The sequence below is a fragment of the Sorex fumeus genome, unplaced genomic scaffold, assembly GCF_029834395.1.
Source record: "Sorex fumeus unplaced genomic scaffold, SorFum_2.1 ptg000022l, whole genome shotgun sequence".
Taxonomy (NCBI): domain Eukaryota; kingdom Metazoa; phylum Chordata; class Mammalia; order Eulipotyphla; family Soricidae; genus Sorex; species Sorex fumeus.
Genome location: NW_026606079.1, coordinates 1540440 through 1556406, shown reverse-complemented (window position 1 = coordinate 1556406; position 15967 = coordinate 1540440). Strand labels below are relative to the sequence as shown.

The window sequence follows — 15967 nt, the reverse complement described above, 5'->3', positions numbered from 1 at the left end:
CCGTGAAGAATAAATGAATGAAATGAAGCAATACACATGGGGCTGGAGAAATGACAAGAGCTGGGGGTGCGTCCCTGACACACAGCTGACGTGGGTTTGATTCCCAGCATCACATATGGTCCTCCAAGTCCTGCCAGGAGTGATTCCTGAGCACAGAGCCAGGAGTCAGTCCTGAGCACTGCTGGGTATGGCCTAAAAACTAAACAAGCTAAACCCCCAAAACAAGGGCGGAGAGACAGGGCAGCGGGTAGGGTTTGCCTTGTATGCAGCCAACCTGGGTTCGACCCCCGGCCCATGTCTTCCCCTGAGCCCACCAGGAGTGATTCTGGAGGGCAGAGCCCTGAACACTGGTGTGGCCCCAAAACAAACATTAACCCCCCCCCGCCCCCCGCAACCCAAAACAAGGGAACACACAGAAGACACCGTGGACCCGAAAGGAGCTGTCACCCTATCCCACGGGAACCCAGGACACGGGGCAGGAAAGATGTCCATCTTCAAGGTACAAGCACAAACCGCAACAGGACATTTTCGCGGGAAGAGCTGTGTTCGGCTCCGATGTCTCTTTATTTCAGGACTATCTGGGCCCGGTCTGAGATGGGGCCCGCACCGTCACTCACCATATGGACGACTTCTGGGTAAATGGGTTCTGTGATGACATTTCGGTTGTGGGTGATGTACTCCACCATCTCACTGAGGGCGGCTCGCTTCACTTCCTTCCACTTGAGGTCACTGAGTGGGTCAGAGACAAAGTCAAAGAGGACGCAGCACTGCCGGAGTTTCTGGATGAAAAGCTTCTCTTGATCAGCAGGAGGGACATCTGAAAAGCAGAGGCCAAGGTTACTGATTTCTCCCCAATGCCAGCCCCGAGTGGCCGTCAGACACCCCACACCTTACCACGTCTATGTATATACGGGGGTGGGACAGAGGGAGGAAGAGACCGAGGGAGAGACACAGACAGACAGACACATACACACACACACACACACACACACACACACACACACACACACACGGAGTGAGCATACCCTTGTTCAGGGTTAGAGGTCAAGTACTAACAAACAAGAGGGACCAGAGAGACAGCACAGCCTGAGCAAGCCAGATGTGGCCCCCACTGAGACTAGCACAGAAACACACGTTGTGAGCCCAGATGCTTCCGCAGAGAACCTCTTTGAAGACATCCTTCGGGCTTGCTGATTTTAGGGCTGCGCCTGCCGACCCAAGCTGGCTCTCCCACAAGGCAGTGCTCTGGCGCTCGAGATCCTTCTGTGGCCCCTTTCGGCGTGGTTTTTACTCCAGTCTCAGGGACCCACAGAGCTTGCGGACAGGGGCAGCTTGGCCATGTGCAGGGCAAGTGCCCTCCCGCGCCACTGTGGCTCCAGGCCTCCTTTCTACGCTCTGCCACTCTGCCCTTCCGACGTGATCACGCCACCCGTCCCACCAGCGTCACCGGGGAGCCCGTGCCGGGCCTGGCGCCACGCGGGCCACTGCATCTTCCTCTGTTTGTTCTGGCAGGCCAGGGATGCAGCCCAGAGCTCCGCCCACTTGACCTTTACGTGATGCCACGGGGAGGGGGCTCCGGGCATGAGACCCACAAGGGCTCCTGGCGAGCGATGGGTGGTTTCTGCATATCTGCCCTCGGAGGCCGGGACTTCTCAAGCCATGGGTGAACAGCGCCGTGATCTCACCCAAGGGCCAAAGAGCTACTCAGAGCGCGGCAGCCCGCTGGGCCCCGCCGTCCTCAGTCTGTGGAGCCCACACATTCCAAAATCCCTTCGAGGAATGTCCTTGTTGAGACTCGCGCGCTATCAAAGGCCACGTCCCTAACCCTCAGAAATGCTGTTACACCTGCCCTCCCCTTCCTAGGCTTACGCCTTCTCACCGTCCAGCAAACCACACAGGCCAGCAGCCCACGCAGAAGGACAGCAGCCGGCCAACACATCCCTACTCGACACAGTGAGATCCGCCACACCAGAAACAAAGGCCCTGGGCCTCGCTGAGCACTGGCCCTGCAAGCATGTGGTCCTGAGTTCGAATGCCCCGTGCCTTTGCGTGAGTGCAATTCCGGCAGCCCTGCTGTCTCCCACCCCCACCACAGCGGGTGGTTTCTGATCAGACTGCGGCCAGACACGTGTGAATGCCACCGAACGAGAGTGCCCTGAGCGAGCGGCACGGCGACCCCAAAAGCTCACGTGCAAGTGTCCAGCAGGAGGAGCCAGGCTTCAGCGGGTGACCGCAGTGAGGCCCACCACTGCCAACGTGCCCGCACCGCGGCCAGGCGCGCGCCACCGACAACCACAATTGCACCAGGGCCACACCTGTGCCGCCCGACAACCACAACCACGGCACAGCCAAGTGTGAGCCACCTGACCACCCCAACTGCACCACGGCCACATGGACGCCACCTGACCACTGCCAGCACCATAGCCAAGTGTGAGCCACCCAACCACAACTGCACCAGGGTCAGGTGCGTGCCACCCACGACCAAGACTGCACCATGGTCAAGTGTGAGCCACGCGACCATGACTGCGCCTGGGCCAGGCATACACTGGGGCCAGGCTTGTGCCACCTGACCACCATGACTGCACCACAGTCAAGTGTGTGCCACCTGATGACCCACAAACACACGGTGGCCAGTCGTGTGCTAACGACCACCCTGACCTCCAGCGGCACCACCAGAAGAAGAGTAAAGTAAGTAAGTAAAGGCCCTCCCGTTGATCATCGATTTGCTCGAGCGGGCCCAGTAACGTCTCCATTGGAGACTTTGTTGTTACTGTGTCTGGCATATCGAATACTCTCGGTAGCTTGCCGGGCTCTCCGAGAGGGGCGGAGGAATCGAACTCGGGTCGGCCATGTTGGCTGCGTGCAAGGCAGACGCCCTACCCGCTGTGCTATCGCTCCAGCCCCCGCAGAAGAAGAAGAGAGTGGGGAAGAAAATAAGCAGCCACTGATTTCCCAGGAGAATAAGGGCGTCCTGCTGACACGCCCCAGTTCACGGCACTCCTGCACTTCGATCATTTCAAGTATGTCAATATGTAGCTAAACCTGCATCAACAAAAGCTGGCCAGGGCCCCACCTAATTTTTAGAGGCGGGAAAGGGGTCCTGAGAGTAAGGCTGCAGCCCCCGCCCCGGGCTCAGCGGTGCCATCCCCCCGCCTCCAGCCAGACACGCGAGTTCTCAAGCCGGCCCAGCAGGCAGCTGCTCGCTTCATTTCTGTTTTGATTTGGGCCACACCTGGAGGTGCTCAGGCCTGACTCCGGCTCTGCTCTGGGCCTGGCTCCCGGCTTGCTCTTGGTCTAAGTATGGTGCCATATCAAACTGAGATCGGCCACAGGCAAGGCAAGCATCCAACCTACTGCTGTAATGTTGCTCGGGACCTCCTAACCACAATTTGGACCCCCTAAACTATCCGGATCCCCTCAGCTGCTATTCAGACCCCCTCAAGCATTGTATGGGGCTATCTGGAACCCCTGGGCACTGCCTGGACCCTGAGGTGCTGTCCCAGAGAGCTGGGAGCCCCCAGATTCTGTCTTTGCCATCTGCAACCCTGCCCAGACAGAAGCACAGGCCCCTGGGCAAGGACAGTGTGGACAAACACCCGAAAGGGCCAGTGTCACACGGGAAGTGGCCGCGTGCTTCATCACCATGTGAGCCCCCAGTACGGGACCGCTGTGCCCGGGGCCTAGAGTGGTCTGGTCGGTGAGAAGCGTTCTGAGCGACCTGCCTGCCTGAGTCACCCGCCCTCTGTTCCACAACTTGGCTCATCTTCCCATCTGCCTTAAATAAGTCTCTCTTTGCTACCATGGCATGTCTGGAACTTTCTGGAAGTCACGGTCTAGACTGGTGGGGAGCTCAGAAGCCTGCATTCACCCCACTGCCACCGAGAGCTCGGCTAGGAGGGCCGCCGGCGGCTTTGACAGCGCACTCAGGCAGGGCCAGCCTGGGGACCCCACGCGGAGGGCATCCAAGCTGCCAGAGGCTGTGCAGATGCCATGGCACGGTGCCTCCCCTGGTCCGGAAAAGGAGGCGGGATTCCTGTCTTTCTTATTTCGAAGGTCACGTGCAAAAGCAGAGGCTGAGAATCAAGTAATCAGACACGGCAGCAACTCTCGGATGGCAGGAAAGCGGGCCATGGGGAGGCGTCTGCGCCAGGGGCCGCTCCTGAGCAGAGCCAGACACCCAGCAGGGGCTAACAGCACTGACAGACCCGGGGCCAGCCAGCAACAGCGGGGAACACACACGTCCACGAAGCCCGGGCACAGCCGGAGACCCAAGCTCTGCTAGGGGCTGCCTTGGGGGGGTCCTCCAGCACCACCCAGTGCTGCCAGGATGGCCCGGGCAATCCTCGCCCCCAGGGCCCAAGTAAGAAGGGCACCCTATCTGGGTCTCCCTGAGTACCACTCGGGAGACCCCAAACCCATCTCCTGTCTAAATTCTAACGGGGCCTGAGCAATAGTGCAGCAGGGACGGCACTGACTCTGCACGTGGCCAACCCGGGTTCAGTCCCGGCACCCCACATGGTCCCACGAACACCACCAGGAGGAGCCCAAGGGCAGAGTCGGGAGTAAGCCCTGAGCGCCACTGGGTGTGCTCCCCCCTCCCCCAAGTTCTCCTAAAGGGAAGGAAATGAGCTTTTCGGAAACTAGGTGAACTCGCCAGGACCCAGACAGCCGAGGCATCACCGCTGCCGGGCTGTCTGTGCTTACACAGTGCCCTCTGGAGGAGCTATCATTTAATTTTTGGGGGTCAGGAATCAAGCCTGGGGCCTCTCAGAGTGAGGGATTCGCTCCAACACAGGGCCACTGCCCTCCAAGGGTTGGCAGGGGGAGGTCACACCAGCAGTGCTCAGGGCTTACTCCTGAATGTGTTCAGGGGACCCTACGGGGTGCCAGGTTGACTCCTGGCTCTGCAGGGGACCATATGGGATGCCAGGACTTGAACCTGGGCCGGCCGTGTGCAAGGCAAGCGCCCTGTCTATGCACTATCGTCTGGCCCCAGACACATGCAAGGTTAAGTGCTTCAAGTCTGGCAGAACTTTTATTAGTTCTTTAAAGTCCCATTTGGCTATTTTTACAACTTCACTGCTTTAAAAAAAAAAAAACCTATTCCAACATGAGCACACCAAAGCACAGGCCTGCTGGCCCTCGGGGCTCACTCATCTTTGGCCTGTGGCCCTGCCCGGCCTTCCTGCTGCCTCAGGGCCACCCTTACCCTGAGGTGCACCCACATCCCGTAAGGCCTCCCGCCACGTGGCCTGAGTCCTGCCCCCGCAGGCTTCCAGAGGCACCCCCTGAACAGATCTGCAGCCCTGGGGCTTGGGTCCTCTCCGAGACCGGGCATGATGCCTGGCCACAGCCAGCCACGCAGAAGCCGCCTGGGGGGGGGGGGGACATGCCCGGGGTGCCAGGGAGCCACCAGACGCACCGCACTGTCAGCCTCCTGCAAGCCAATCTTTCCTCCTCCTCCTCCTCACAGAACCAGGGGCCTGCCACCCAGCAGGAGCACTCCCGCACACCCCCACACTCACTCCCACACTCACTACTGCACACCTGTATACATACCTGCACACACGCATACTCACTGCTTCATACACCCACACCCACTACTGCACACACCCGCACTCGTACTTGTACACACCTGCACACACCCACACTCATGCATGTAAACACCTGCACTCACACCCACATACCCACAGACATGCACACAACTCACACAACCCACACACCCACACAGTCCCACACCTGCACTCACACCTGCATTTGTACATGTGCACACCTGCACAAACACCCCACACAATTCTGCAAACATGAGCACTTACACTACACATCGACCCACATCCACCTGCACTCACGCCCGCCAGGATCACACACTCCTGCACACACCCTTGGCTGACACACTCGGGGGTGTGCTGCAGTCTCACGCATGCGGGCGCCCCAGCCACGTGCTCAGACAGGGCGAGCAGCGGCACACGTTGGACACAGGAGGGATATGAAGCCAGTGGTGAGTCCAGTGCCTTGATGGCCACAGACGCCCAGAAGCCCGCAGTGGAAAGAACGATGGCTGTGTCCCCAAAGAGAGACCCCAGGTCAATGGCAGCCGCAAGCCTGGAGCATGCCAACGTAGAGGCCCCGGGGGTCCACTGCTGGGCCACGAGGCCATGATGCCCGGCTGCCTGGGGGCTGAGGAGTGTCCTGCCCTCCAGCGACTCCTCCCCCAGCTGAGCCCTTACCCAACCCAGGCTGCTGACGCCCAGCAACCCCAATGGATTTAGGAGGAAATGCAATGACCAGTGCCAAGCTGTTCTAGCCCCAAATGCTTTAAAATATATTATTTGGGCCAGAGCAATAGCACAGTGGGGAAGGCGTCTGCCTTTCAGGCTTGGTCCCTGGCATCCCAGAGGGTCTCCCGAGCACCGCCAGGAGTAATTCCTGAGTGCAGAGCCCGGTGTGACCCAAAAAGCCCACACCCCCCCCCCCCCCGCCAAGAAACCCCTAAATCAACTATCAATCAACATCTTACGTAGAGAAAGTGGAGAGGGATTGATTGGTCATTAAAAACTGCGAGCAGGAGCAAGCCACAGCAGGCCGGGCGTTTGCTGGCCTCGTGCACGGCAGAGCCAGGCTTGATCTCCGGCACCCCATACAGTTCCTTGAGCCTTGCCAGAGTGACCCCTGAGCACCACCACCACTGGGTGTGCCCTAAAAACCGGAACAAACCAAACCAAAATGACCCACATAAAGTCAAATCTCGAGAAAAGAAAGATGAGGTCCCCGCAGGGGGCCACTGAACACAGGATCCCACGCGCTCACGCCCAGGACACAGAGCAGACCCAGCGAAGCAGAGGGGAAGCCAACAACACCAGGAATCGGAGTGACCCCAGGACCTTGGCCGCGTGCTGGAGAGAGAGCAGAGGGCTGGCCCCGCTCCACCCCACAGCACTGTGCCTCCCCAGCCGCAGAGAACCACTGGGTGGGGAGGGGGTTGGAGGGCGGAGGGCTCCTGGACCGCCCCACCCAAATCACAGGAAAGCCCCACCAAGTCACCACGCTGCTGGAGAAATAGCGGTGGTGTTGCAGGGACCCCCAGCAGCCGGAGTGGGGCGGGTGCCGAGCTCAGACACTCGTGACCACGTGCCCGTGACGCCCATCACAGCCCTCAGTGAATGGCCCAAGTTTTCCTGCGTGGACCACTCTGTGGACTGTCCCACCCTCAGCCCCATGGCCCTGCAGTCCCACCCGCCATGGCTCTGCACGCCTGTGCACAGACCCTGAAGGCGGCTGCCAGCTGGGCCCAGACTTGCGGGGGGCAAGCAGCGCCCGGCTAGGTGGCACAGGGCGGGGGGAGGGGCTCTTCTGCCAGCAGTGGGGAAGAGACAGATGACACGGCAGCAGCTGTCATCAGCGTCTCAAGGCGGGCTGCTAGGAGCAGGCCCGGGCACTCAGCCCAAGGGGAAGACGCCGGGACGCAGGCTCCATGCAACTGCTGGCCGCACGGCTGGGCCAGGGAGTAACCGGCTGATAGCACAGCTGGGCCACAGTGTACCCGGCTGACGGTACAGCTGGGCCGCAGTATACCTGGCTGACGGCTGATGGCACAGCTGGGCCGAAGTGTACCTGGCTCACAAAGCACCTGGCTGACGGCTGATGGCGCAGCTGGGCCGAAGTGTACCTGGCTCGCAGCTGCAGGGCGACGAAGGGCACACGAAACGGGGGTGCTGGGAACTGCACCTTCAGCTCTGTGCTGGGGGGCCAGGCAGGTGAGTCCAGAGAGACCCCCAGGGTCCCCTCAAGGAGGGGCCGGCCCTCACTTAAGTTAACGCATAGAGCATTGGCCTACAGCTGCCGGCAAATTCCTGCAGCCCTTGGAGGCGGGGTGGGGCTGGCCTGTGTCGCTGGGGGCTCCAGGGCCCAGCAGCAGGTACTTGGGGAGGGCAGGCAGGTCGAGTGCTGGGCCATCAGGTAGGGGGGGTCCCCACACCGGCAGAGCCAGCACCCCGGGAACAGGGGGCAGCTCGGAGGGTGGGGAGTGACCAGGAATACACCCCCGGGGCTGGAGGCAGGGGCGAGGTGAGGGGCCAGCCGGCTGTGGCGCACTGCCCTGGGCGTGAGGCGGCCCGGGCGCTGCCCCCTCCTCAGCACCCAGTCGGGCCAGGCTCTGCGGGTCACCCCCAGGCAGGGCATGTTCAAACGGAGGGAGGGGCGGCGCTGAGCCTCGGCCTGACCCTGGGCCCTGCCGGAGCACGGACAGACACTGCGTCCCTGGCCGCCACGCTGCCCCCTACACAGCACTCGGCAAGCTTCCGCCGCGCCTTCAGCGCCCGCGCTCAGCCCCACGGGAGCCCTGCACGGCAGCGCGCTGAGCGTGTTGTTTCTGCCGTGACTTTGACTCTGTCCACTTTGAAAGTCCTTATGGGGGCCAAGTGGGGGCCAGGCGCAGAGCACCCCTGGGCCCCTGTCTCCTAACAGCACCCACTTCAGGGCTGAAGCTGAAGCCAGGAAAACCACACGGATGAGTAACTTTAAAAAATTATGGAAATTCCTTCACTTTCCTTAGCTAACCCAGAAAAATACGTGCAACGCCCTAGCTAGACGCGTTTAGCGGGGGGAGTTTATTTTTAAATAAATGCATTCCGTTTAGACAATACTTTAAAGAGCTGTCTTCAGACTCAGAGGTATAATCTTCACGGTCAGCATTTCTGAAACAAGAGAAGGAGCTGGACACGGTGGGCAGCGCGGCCAGCAGAGGGACAGCTCACCCAGGACCCCCAGAAACCTTCACACAGGCCACCCTGAACATGACTCAGGGCCAGGGTCTGAATTTTGACTGTTGGAGGCCACACCTGCAAATGCTCGGGAGTCCATGCAGGAGTCGAACCCAGAACCCCACAGGCAAAGCAGGTGTTCCAGAGAGCCCGCAAGCCGGGGTCTCAGCAGCAGTGTCTATTCCCTGGGGGCCCAGGCTAGGCAGGACACGCATCTAAAGGAACCTTCCAGGTCCTAGTCTCTTATACCGCAGGGTAGGGGAGATAGATCCCCCCTCCCCCACACAGACACACCGTGGGTAGGGAGACTCAATCCCCCCCCCCCCCCACACACACACAGAGCATAGGCAGAGAGACTTGATCCCAGCCACCCCCCACCTCACACACACCCGCGGGCAGGGAGACTCAGCAACGTTGACTCAAAGGTCTCTAATGAGGCAACAAGCAAGCACGAACGTGAAGCCAACCGCGCCTCGAATCTGAGCAGATGGTCAGAGACTTCAGGAGCAAACAGTCACATAGAGACTATTCCAGCAGCTGTGGCCCCCGACCAAACCCCACCTTCTCTGAAAGGGCCTGCACGCATGACAACGGCTGCCCATGGGTGCAGCTTCCCACCCCACACGTCTGGGCCACTCACCCGAGCCTGGAAACACCAAGGCTGGATTTCCCCCTTGTCCCAATGAGCTCCAACTGCACCCCTAAAAGTGCAACAGAGCGACGGTGTCGCCCCTGCCTGGCCCCTGCCCTTGCACCGAGATGGCACCTTTCCGAGATGCCTGGAAGCTCACCCCTGCCTGCCACCCCCGTGCTCTAAGACAGCGCCTTCCCGAGGAGATGCCCGGAGCTCGCCTTCCCTTCCATCTGCTCTAAGACAGTCTTCCAGAGAAGATGCCCAGAGCCTGCCCTGCCTCTCCCCTGCTCAAAGACAGTAGTGCCTTTCTGAGGAGACACCCGGAGCTTGCCCTGCCTCCCCCCTGCTCTAAGACAGCGCCTTCTCAAGGAGATGCCTGGAGCTCACCCCTATCCACCACCACCCCCGCTCTAAGGCAGCGCCTTCCCGAGACTTCTAGAGCTCACTGTCACGTTGCGGGAAACCAGAGTATGGCGGCTGGCGAGGTGCCCACGCCCTGGAGACCGACTCTGGCTGTGTCACCCTGAGTGGTAGAGCCATGCAGATGATCGGGGACCCAGCATGGGCTGAAGGACCTGGAGCCCAGGCTGGAGCGACCTCTGACTTCTCACCTCTGACCCGAGTTGGAGAAGCGAGACCCGGCTTCAAGAAGGGCACCTGATGCGGGCAGTGGCCACTGAGATGCAATGACCAGGGGGCCTCTTGCTGGACGACGCCTGTCAGAGCCCTCCCGGGGCCTTCCTCACGGGCAGCCACTGCCCCTGCTCAGGGCTGGGCGAGCACGTCCCGCCAACCAAGGCCTCGGCCCAACCTGGCCCGGTGTCCTGCCGGACGCATACGCCATCCTCAAACCTCAGGCTCACGGGACCGCGAAGGGGAAGCCTGGCCTGTCCCGCCACCAGGGCCATTCACCGACTGGCTTCCTGCAGCGCCAGAACCACGAGGTCCCGAGAGAACCTTGGCCCAGAGCTCGCTGCAGAGAACCTTGGCACCGCACCCCGGTCCCTGCGGCCCACCTCACCCACACCCTGGGCCAAAGATCCGGCTGCGGAGCTGGGCTCCTCTCGCGGCCCCCCCTCCCCACCAGGGGTCACGTGGGGGTACCTAGCAAGGGCCTCATAGCCGGGACAGGGGTGTGGTGGGCAGGGTGCCATGGGGTCCCTCCAGGCCAAGCGCGTGGAGTCCCTTAGTCAGTCTCTGGGAGTGAACCCAGGGCGCCTGGGGCTCCTGTGCCCGCCTCTCCATCACTGTCCTTGGGGGCCAGCACAGAAGCCTGCCCGCAGCACGGAGGGGCAAAGTGCCCCTCACCAGCTGCCGCTCAGGACAACAGCAGCAGGGCTGAGACCCCGGAGGGAGCCTCGCCTCTGGTGGCCAGAGCCTGCCTCTCAGCCCCCCCACCCCCCCGGCTCTGAGCAGAGCCATGACGACGGCCAGAGGGGGCAGCAGCCCCGCAGAGGCTCACACGGAAGGCTGAGGGCGGGGGGCATGGTGGTGACGTTGAGGCCTCTAGGCTGGGGTGCGGGGGCAGCCCAGGCAGACGCGCGCCCCGTCACGCACCGGGCCGGACCCCACGATCACACGGTCCCCGTCTGGGTGAGAGGCTATGGCACACTCAAGGGATGGTGCAGCTGAGACGGTCAGGCGCTGGGCTGAGGAGCGAGCCACTGTCCCCGCCGCCCCCGGCCCCCAATGAAGTATGTCCAAGTGTCCACTCCAGTGGCGCCGTCTGAGGTCCCATCCCAGACTCCTTCCCCAGAGGACGCCCTCGCCCTTCAGGCCTCTGGGCCGGTCTCTGGTGTCCCCACACCCAGATCCCGCCAGGTGACGCCTTCTCAGCCACCAGAAGGTAATGTGGGACTCGCAGCCTAAAACAGTGTTCTGGGGCTAGAACTTCACAGACCCACGAAGACTGATGTGGGCTCAACCCCCAAACCTTTGAGAACACAAAAATAAGAAATAATTACAGCACAAAAAGCTTTGGTTTTTTGGATTGTTTTGGGGTCACACCGGGCAGTGCTCAGGGCTGACTCGTGCTCTGCACTCAGGGATCACTCAGGGCCCCACGTGGGGCTGGGAATCGAGCCTGGGTTGGCCACAAGAGCCCTGTCCCCAGCACAAGGGTTTCCAGTATGAGAAAGGGCAACCTTTGGGTTCCGTAAACGGGAAACCCGGCGAAGCCCGAAGCCTGAAGTCCTGCCGGCATGGCGTATGCTCGGGCAGACCCAGAGGGAACAAGACACCCCTCCCGGCCAAGAACCCCCTCCCCGCCCAGGGCCCCACATGTTGAATATTCAGGTGGCCTGCTACGGTGGGGGATGCATTATGGAGACCCCAAAGCCCCGGGATGAACAAGGCCCACACTCGGAACCACAGCCCCCAGCAGCACAGGGAAGCTGTATCGGGTGTGTGAGGGGGAGGGGGCTCCCAGCCAGCGACAGGAGGCCTGGGGACCCTACAGTGCCTCTCACCCTAGCCGGCAGGAGGTCAGGGCCAGCCATGAGGACACAGCGCCGGAAATCTGAGGCAGGAGGAGCCCTAACCACTGTGCTCTCTGCTGGCCCGTTTTGAAACAGAACATTTTTCTTTTAAACTGAAAATACAAAGTGAAATACAACTTCTGACAAACCCCGAGGAACAAGTCACCTGAGGCCTCATACGGAATTCCTGACCCAAAGCTTCCGGCCAACCTAACTCACCGAGAGAGAAAGTGGGACAGACCCTGGGGAAGGGAGCAGGACAGTCTCACTCTCACGCCCATGACTCCCCCTCTGAGGACCTGGAATGTTCCCCCAAAGCATCACGAGAGAGGTGACAGTGGAGTCGGTCTGGAACGGGCAAAGGCTGCTCAGATACGACACCAAAGCGCAGGAAGGACAAACCAGATGCCACCGGCTCATCCAGACACACGGCGGGGGCCCGGACGGGGACACGCACCCCATTCTCCACACCCCTCCTCGGCTTGCTCCCCAGAAGGGCAGGGATCACCCAGAAAACCAGGGCCAGGAGGGCCTGTCCTTCCCCCAAAAGCTTCCTCCCTGAATTCTTTCTGCTCTGGAAGGTTCTGGAAACCCTTCCTTAGCATGGCTGTCGGCCTGGGACACGAACACCCCAGTCACCCGAGGGCTAATGTCAGAGAAGCGGGAAATGGGGAAATGGGGTCGTCCGACGAAACGCAGCCCACACTGACGGGCACTCCAGCAGGACACGCCAGGCGACGGTACCTGTCCTCAGGGCAGACTGCCGATTGCGACACAGAGGCCATTGGCCCTGCGGGTTCTGCCCGGGAAGGTCAGGGATGCGGACACGGCCCTTCCTCCTTTGACTTGACTTCAGAATTTGGGTCAGCTACGCCTGGGCCAAGACCCTGGTGCCAGCAACACCACCACCCGCCCTGCCCCTGGCGCCTTCTGGCACACCTCCCGGATCCTGCGTGTTCTCTGCCCCATCCGGCTCTCTCTTGCCATCCCGTCCCACTGCATGCAGGGGTGCCTGGGTCCCACCCCTTCTGGGAGCGCACGTGGTCTAGAGGCACCCCAGGTGCCCGGAGGGAGCGACACGCCAAGGTTCTACGCGGGGCACAGGGCCAACCAGCCCGTGGTCGGTGGGACGAGGCCAGTGGCCTGCAGGGAGCAGGTCCAGAGCCTCCCGCACGCCCCGCCGGGTTCCAGCACCTTCCTGGGGATGAGCGCGGCTGTCCAACCCTTAGTCTGCTGCAAGGATGGACATGGCGTGGCCACCCCTCACCGGGACGCACGGCGCTCGAGGCAGACGCAGGAAACGCCTGCAGGCCGGGCCAGGGAGGGATGAGGTGGCCCCTCGGCGGGCCAGGGTCAAGAACAAGTTCAGCCTGCACAGCCCCCGCGTCGGGTCACTGCCGACGGGACATTGCCAGACGCGCGGCTGCAGCCCAGTCTGACTTCCACAGACTCTCAGGAGAGAACTGGGTGGACAGGAGTGCTGGAGTCCCCGTCGCTACCCGCCCCTGGTCCCAGCACAGCCACCAGTTCCGGCCAGGCCTCGCCTTCGCGGCCCAGGACCCGCGTCTCCCGTGCTCCGAGACAAACCCGAGGAGCAGGTGCCTTGGGTCTGGCCGCGGGCGTGCAAGAGGCCAGCCCAGATGGCTCTCCGATAAAGAGCCTGCGCAAGGAGCCTGCGAGCACGGGAGCGTGAGTCACAGCCCCAGGCCCGGCCAGTCCCGCCACCAACTCCTCCTGGGCCTGGGGCAACTCGGGAGACTCCGCTGGGGAAGGGCGGGGGGCGGCTAATAACACCCACCGCAGCCTCGACGGAGAGGAGGCTAATGAGCACCTGCCAGGGGCTTTGAAGATGAGGAGGAGCCTGGCTCCCGGGGCCGGCGGTGAGCACTGTGGAGGGCGTGCCCAGCCGCCCCAGAAACGCGCTGCCAGTCTTCTTTGGAGGTCGCGCGATGCTCACCAACCCGGAGGAACGGACGACACTGCTGGGGGCACCAGCGTGGGCCTGGGACGGGGGCAGCGATGCCTCTTCCTGCCAAGGAACCTGCACTCAGGGGGGCTTCTTCCGGGCCCCACCGATAGCTCAAGGTGGAGAGCAGCTTTCAACACTATGCCGGGCTGTGAACATCCCCACTCTCTCGCGTGCAGGGATTACACGTGGAAGAATGCTCGCGGGCCGAGTCTCCGCCCGGGCCGGCTGTTGCCTTGGACGAAGGAAGAACGAGGGCCAAGCTGGCTGCTGATTAGTTGCCGTTTATTCCGTCTCTCGTCTCTCCAACCCTCTCTCTAGCCACACAATTCTTCCTTCCCGCCGTATCCATCTCCTCTCTCTCTCCCTCTCTTCTCCTCTCCTTCAATCAATCCAGCCCCTTCTCCCCGTGGCCACTCTTTTTACCCTCCCCCCCCCCCACGGGAAGCGTGATCAAAAATATTTTTCCAGTCTTCCCGACCCACAGGGGCAAAACAACCCTGAAGGTGTGTTTCTCCGCCCCTTAGACCTGCAACTTGATTAACATCTTTAACTCTCCTTCCTCATATTTACCATCCTGACACAGTAATAGACACTTTTAGGCTTGTAGGGTGACTCTCCTGGGGACATCTCACCACAGACTCGGATCAGACTGCAGTGCTCAGGTCATATTAATCATTCCTAACCCCAGCAGGGTCCAAATCTAGTTATTACTTTTGGATCATGACAGGATTTGTCCGTGACCAAGCTCTTAACTCACAGTTAAGCATTATGGCACTTTGGCCAGGCCCATTTCGATGCCAGGGTAGCTCATAGCTCACCGCTTGCCCTTGGCCCACCCAGTCCCTCGGCGGGACCCTGCTTGTGGGATTTAGGAAGTAAGGGCAATCACAGGCTTAAGACAAGAGAGCAGATGCCCAGGAGGTATATTATCTGTAGTCAATCAACTCCCAAGCCACAGGCTTGTCTTTTTAACTGTCTTCCTGTATCCATCAAAAAGCAATTGCTCTGAAATAACTGTGCAAAGGACATGGAGAGGAGAAAGACAATATTTACAAGTCAGACTCTGATCAGGAGACAAAGGTAATTGATAGGTTGGGGGGCAATCAACAAACACAAGCTCCCAGCAGGCAGGGAGGAAGGGAAACCAATGTTATCCTACACCGGGGGCTCCAGGTTCAGCCGGTGTTTCACTTCAAGGCGTACTCCCTCCTTCGAAAACAGAGAAAGCGTGTGTTTCAGCCCAGGGGTCGGCCAGGTCTCAGCTCCAGGGAAAGTCACCCAGAAGACACCTCCCAGATGTCGCGGGGGCAGGGACAATTAATCGTGATGCATCAGAATGAAATGCAATGACTCAAGAGTGTCGCTTTGAAAGCTGACAATTCAGGGCTGCAGAGAATTCGGAGGTGGATGTGCAGAGCCCTCGCCGGCTACCGGCAGTCCGAGGGGAATCACGCAAGCACACGCGGTTGGAAAGGGGCTGGGGGAGGCGAGGGGGTCGGGAGAAGTGAAGAGAGAGACGGGGCAGGACAGGACTAGAGGGAGGGTGCTGGCCGGGCAGCAGAGCCGGGTTCAGTCCCCGACACCCCCCAACCCACCAGGAATGATCCTGGAGTGCAGAACCAGGAGTCAGCCCTGAGCACATCTGGGTGTGAACCCAAAACCAACCAATCAACCAAACAAAAACCAAAGGTACAAATGGGGCGTGAAAGATGGTACAGTGGGGATGGTGCTTGTTTGGCACGAGGCTGACCTGGGTTTGGTCCCTGGTGCCACACAGGCTCCCAAGCTGTGCCAAGGTGATCTCTGTGCGCAGAGCCAGGAGTAACCTGGCCCCCAAACAAAACAAAGACTACAAAATTTAATACTGGCTGAAAGTGTGCATTAAATTTATTTTCGAGGGGGCTAGCAGAGGTAGTACAGTGGACAGGACACTTGCCTTGCACTGGCCGACCTGGGCTCAGTCCTCAGCACCCCTGATGGTTCCCCGAGCACTGCTGAGTGCAGACTGGGAGTAAGGTGTGAGCCTTGCTGGGTGTGACACCAAACCCCAAAATAAATTATGAACTTTTAAAAATGTTAAGTAAATGGTTATGGGGGGGGTTCATTTTATGCTCCCTTCTGGGAGAAG

The 15967-nt window shown here is 60.6% G+C and overlaps 1 protein-coding gene across 6 annotated transcripts in view; it reads right to left on the bottom strand.

Moving 5' to 3' along the window:
* Positions 1 to 15967, bottom strand: part of PPP2R5C (protein phosphatase 2 regulatory subunit B'gamma) — a 79498-nt gene that overhangs the window by 30257 nt on the left and 33274 nt on the right. For all 6 annotated transcript variants that reach the window (XM_056113658.1, XM_056113660.1, XM_056113659.1 and 3 more), the window contains one exon: positions 618 to 817. In XM_056113658.1, the coding sequence (XP_055969633.1) occupies positions 618 to 817 (200 nt within the window). The remainder of the gene's footprint in view (positions 1 to 617; positions 818 to 15967) is intronic.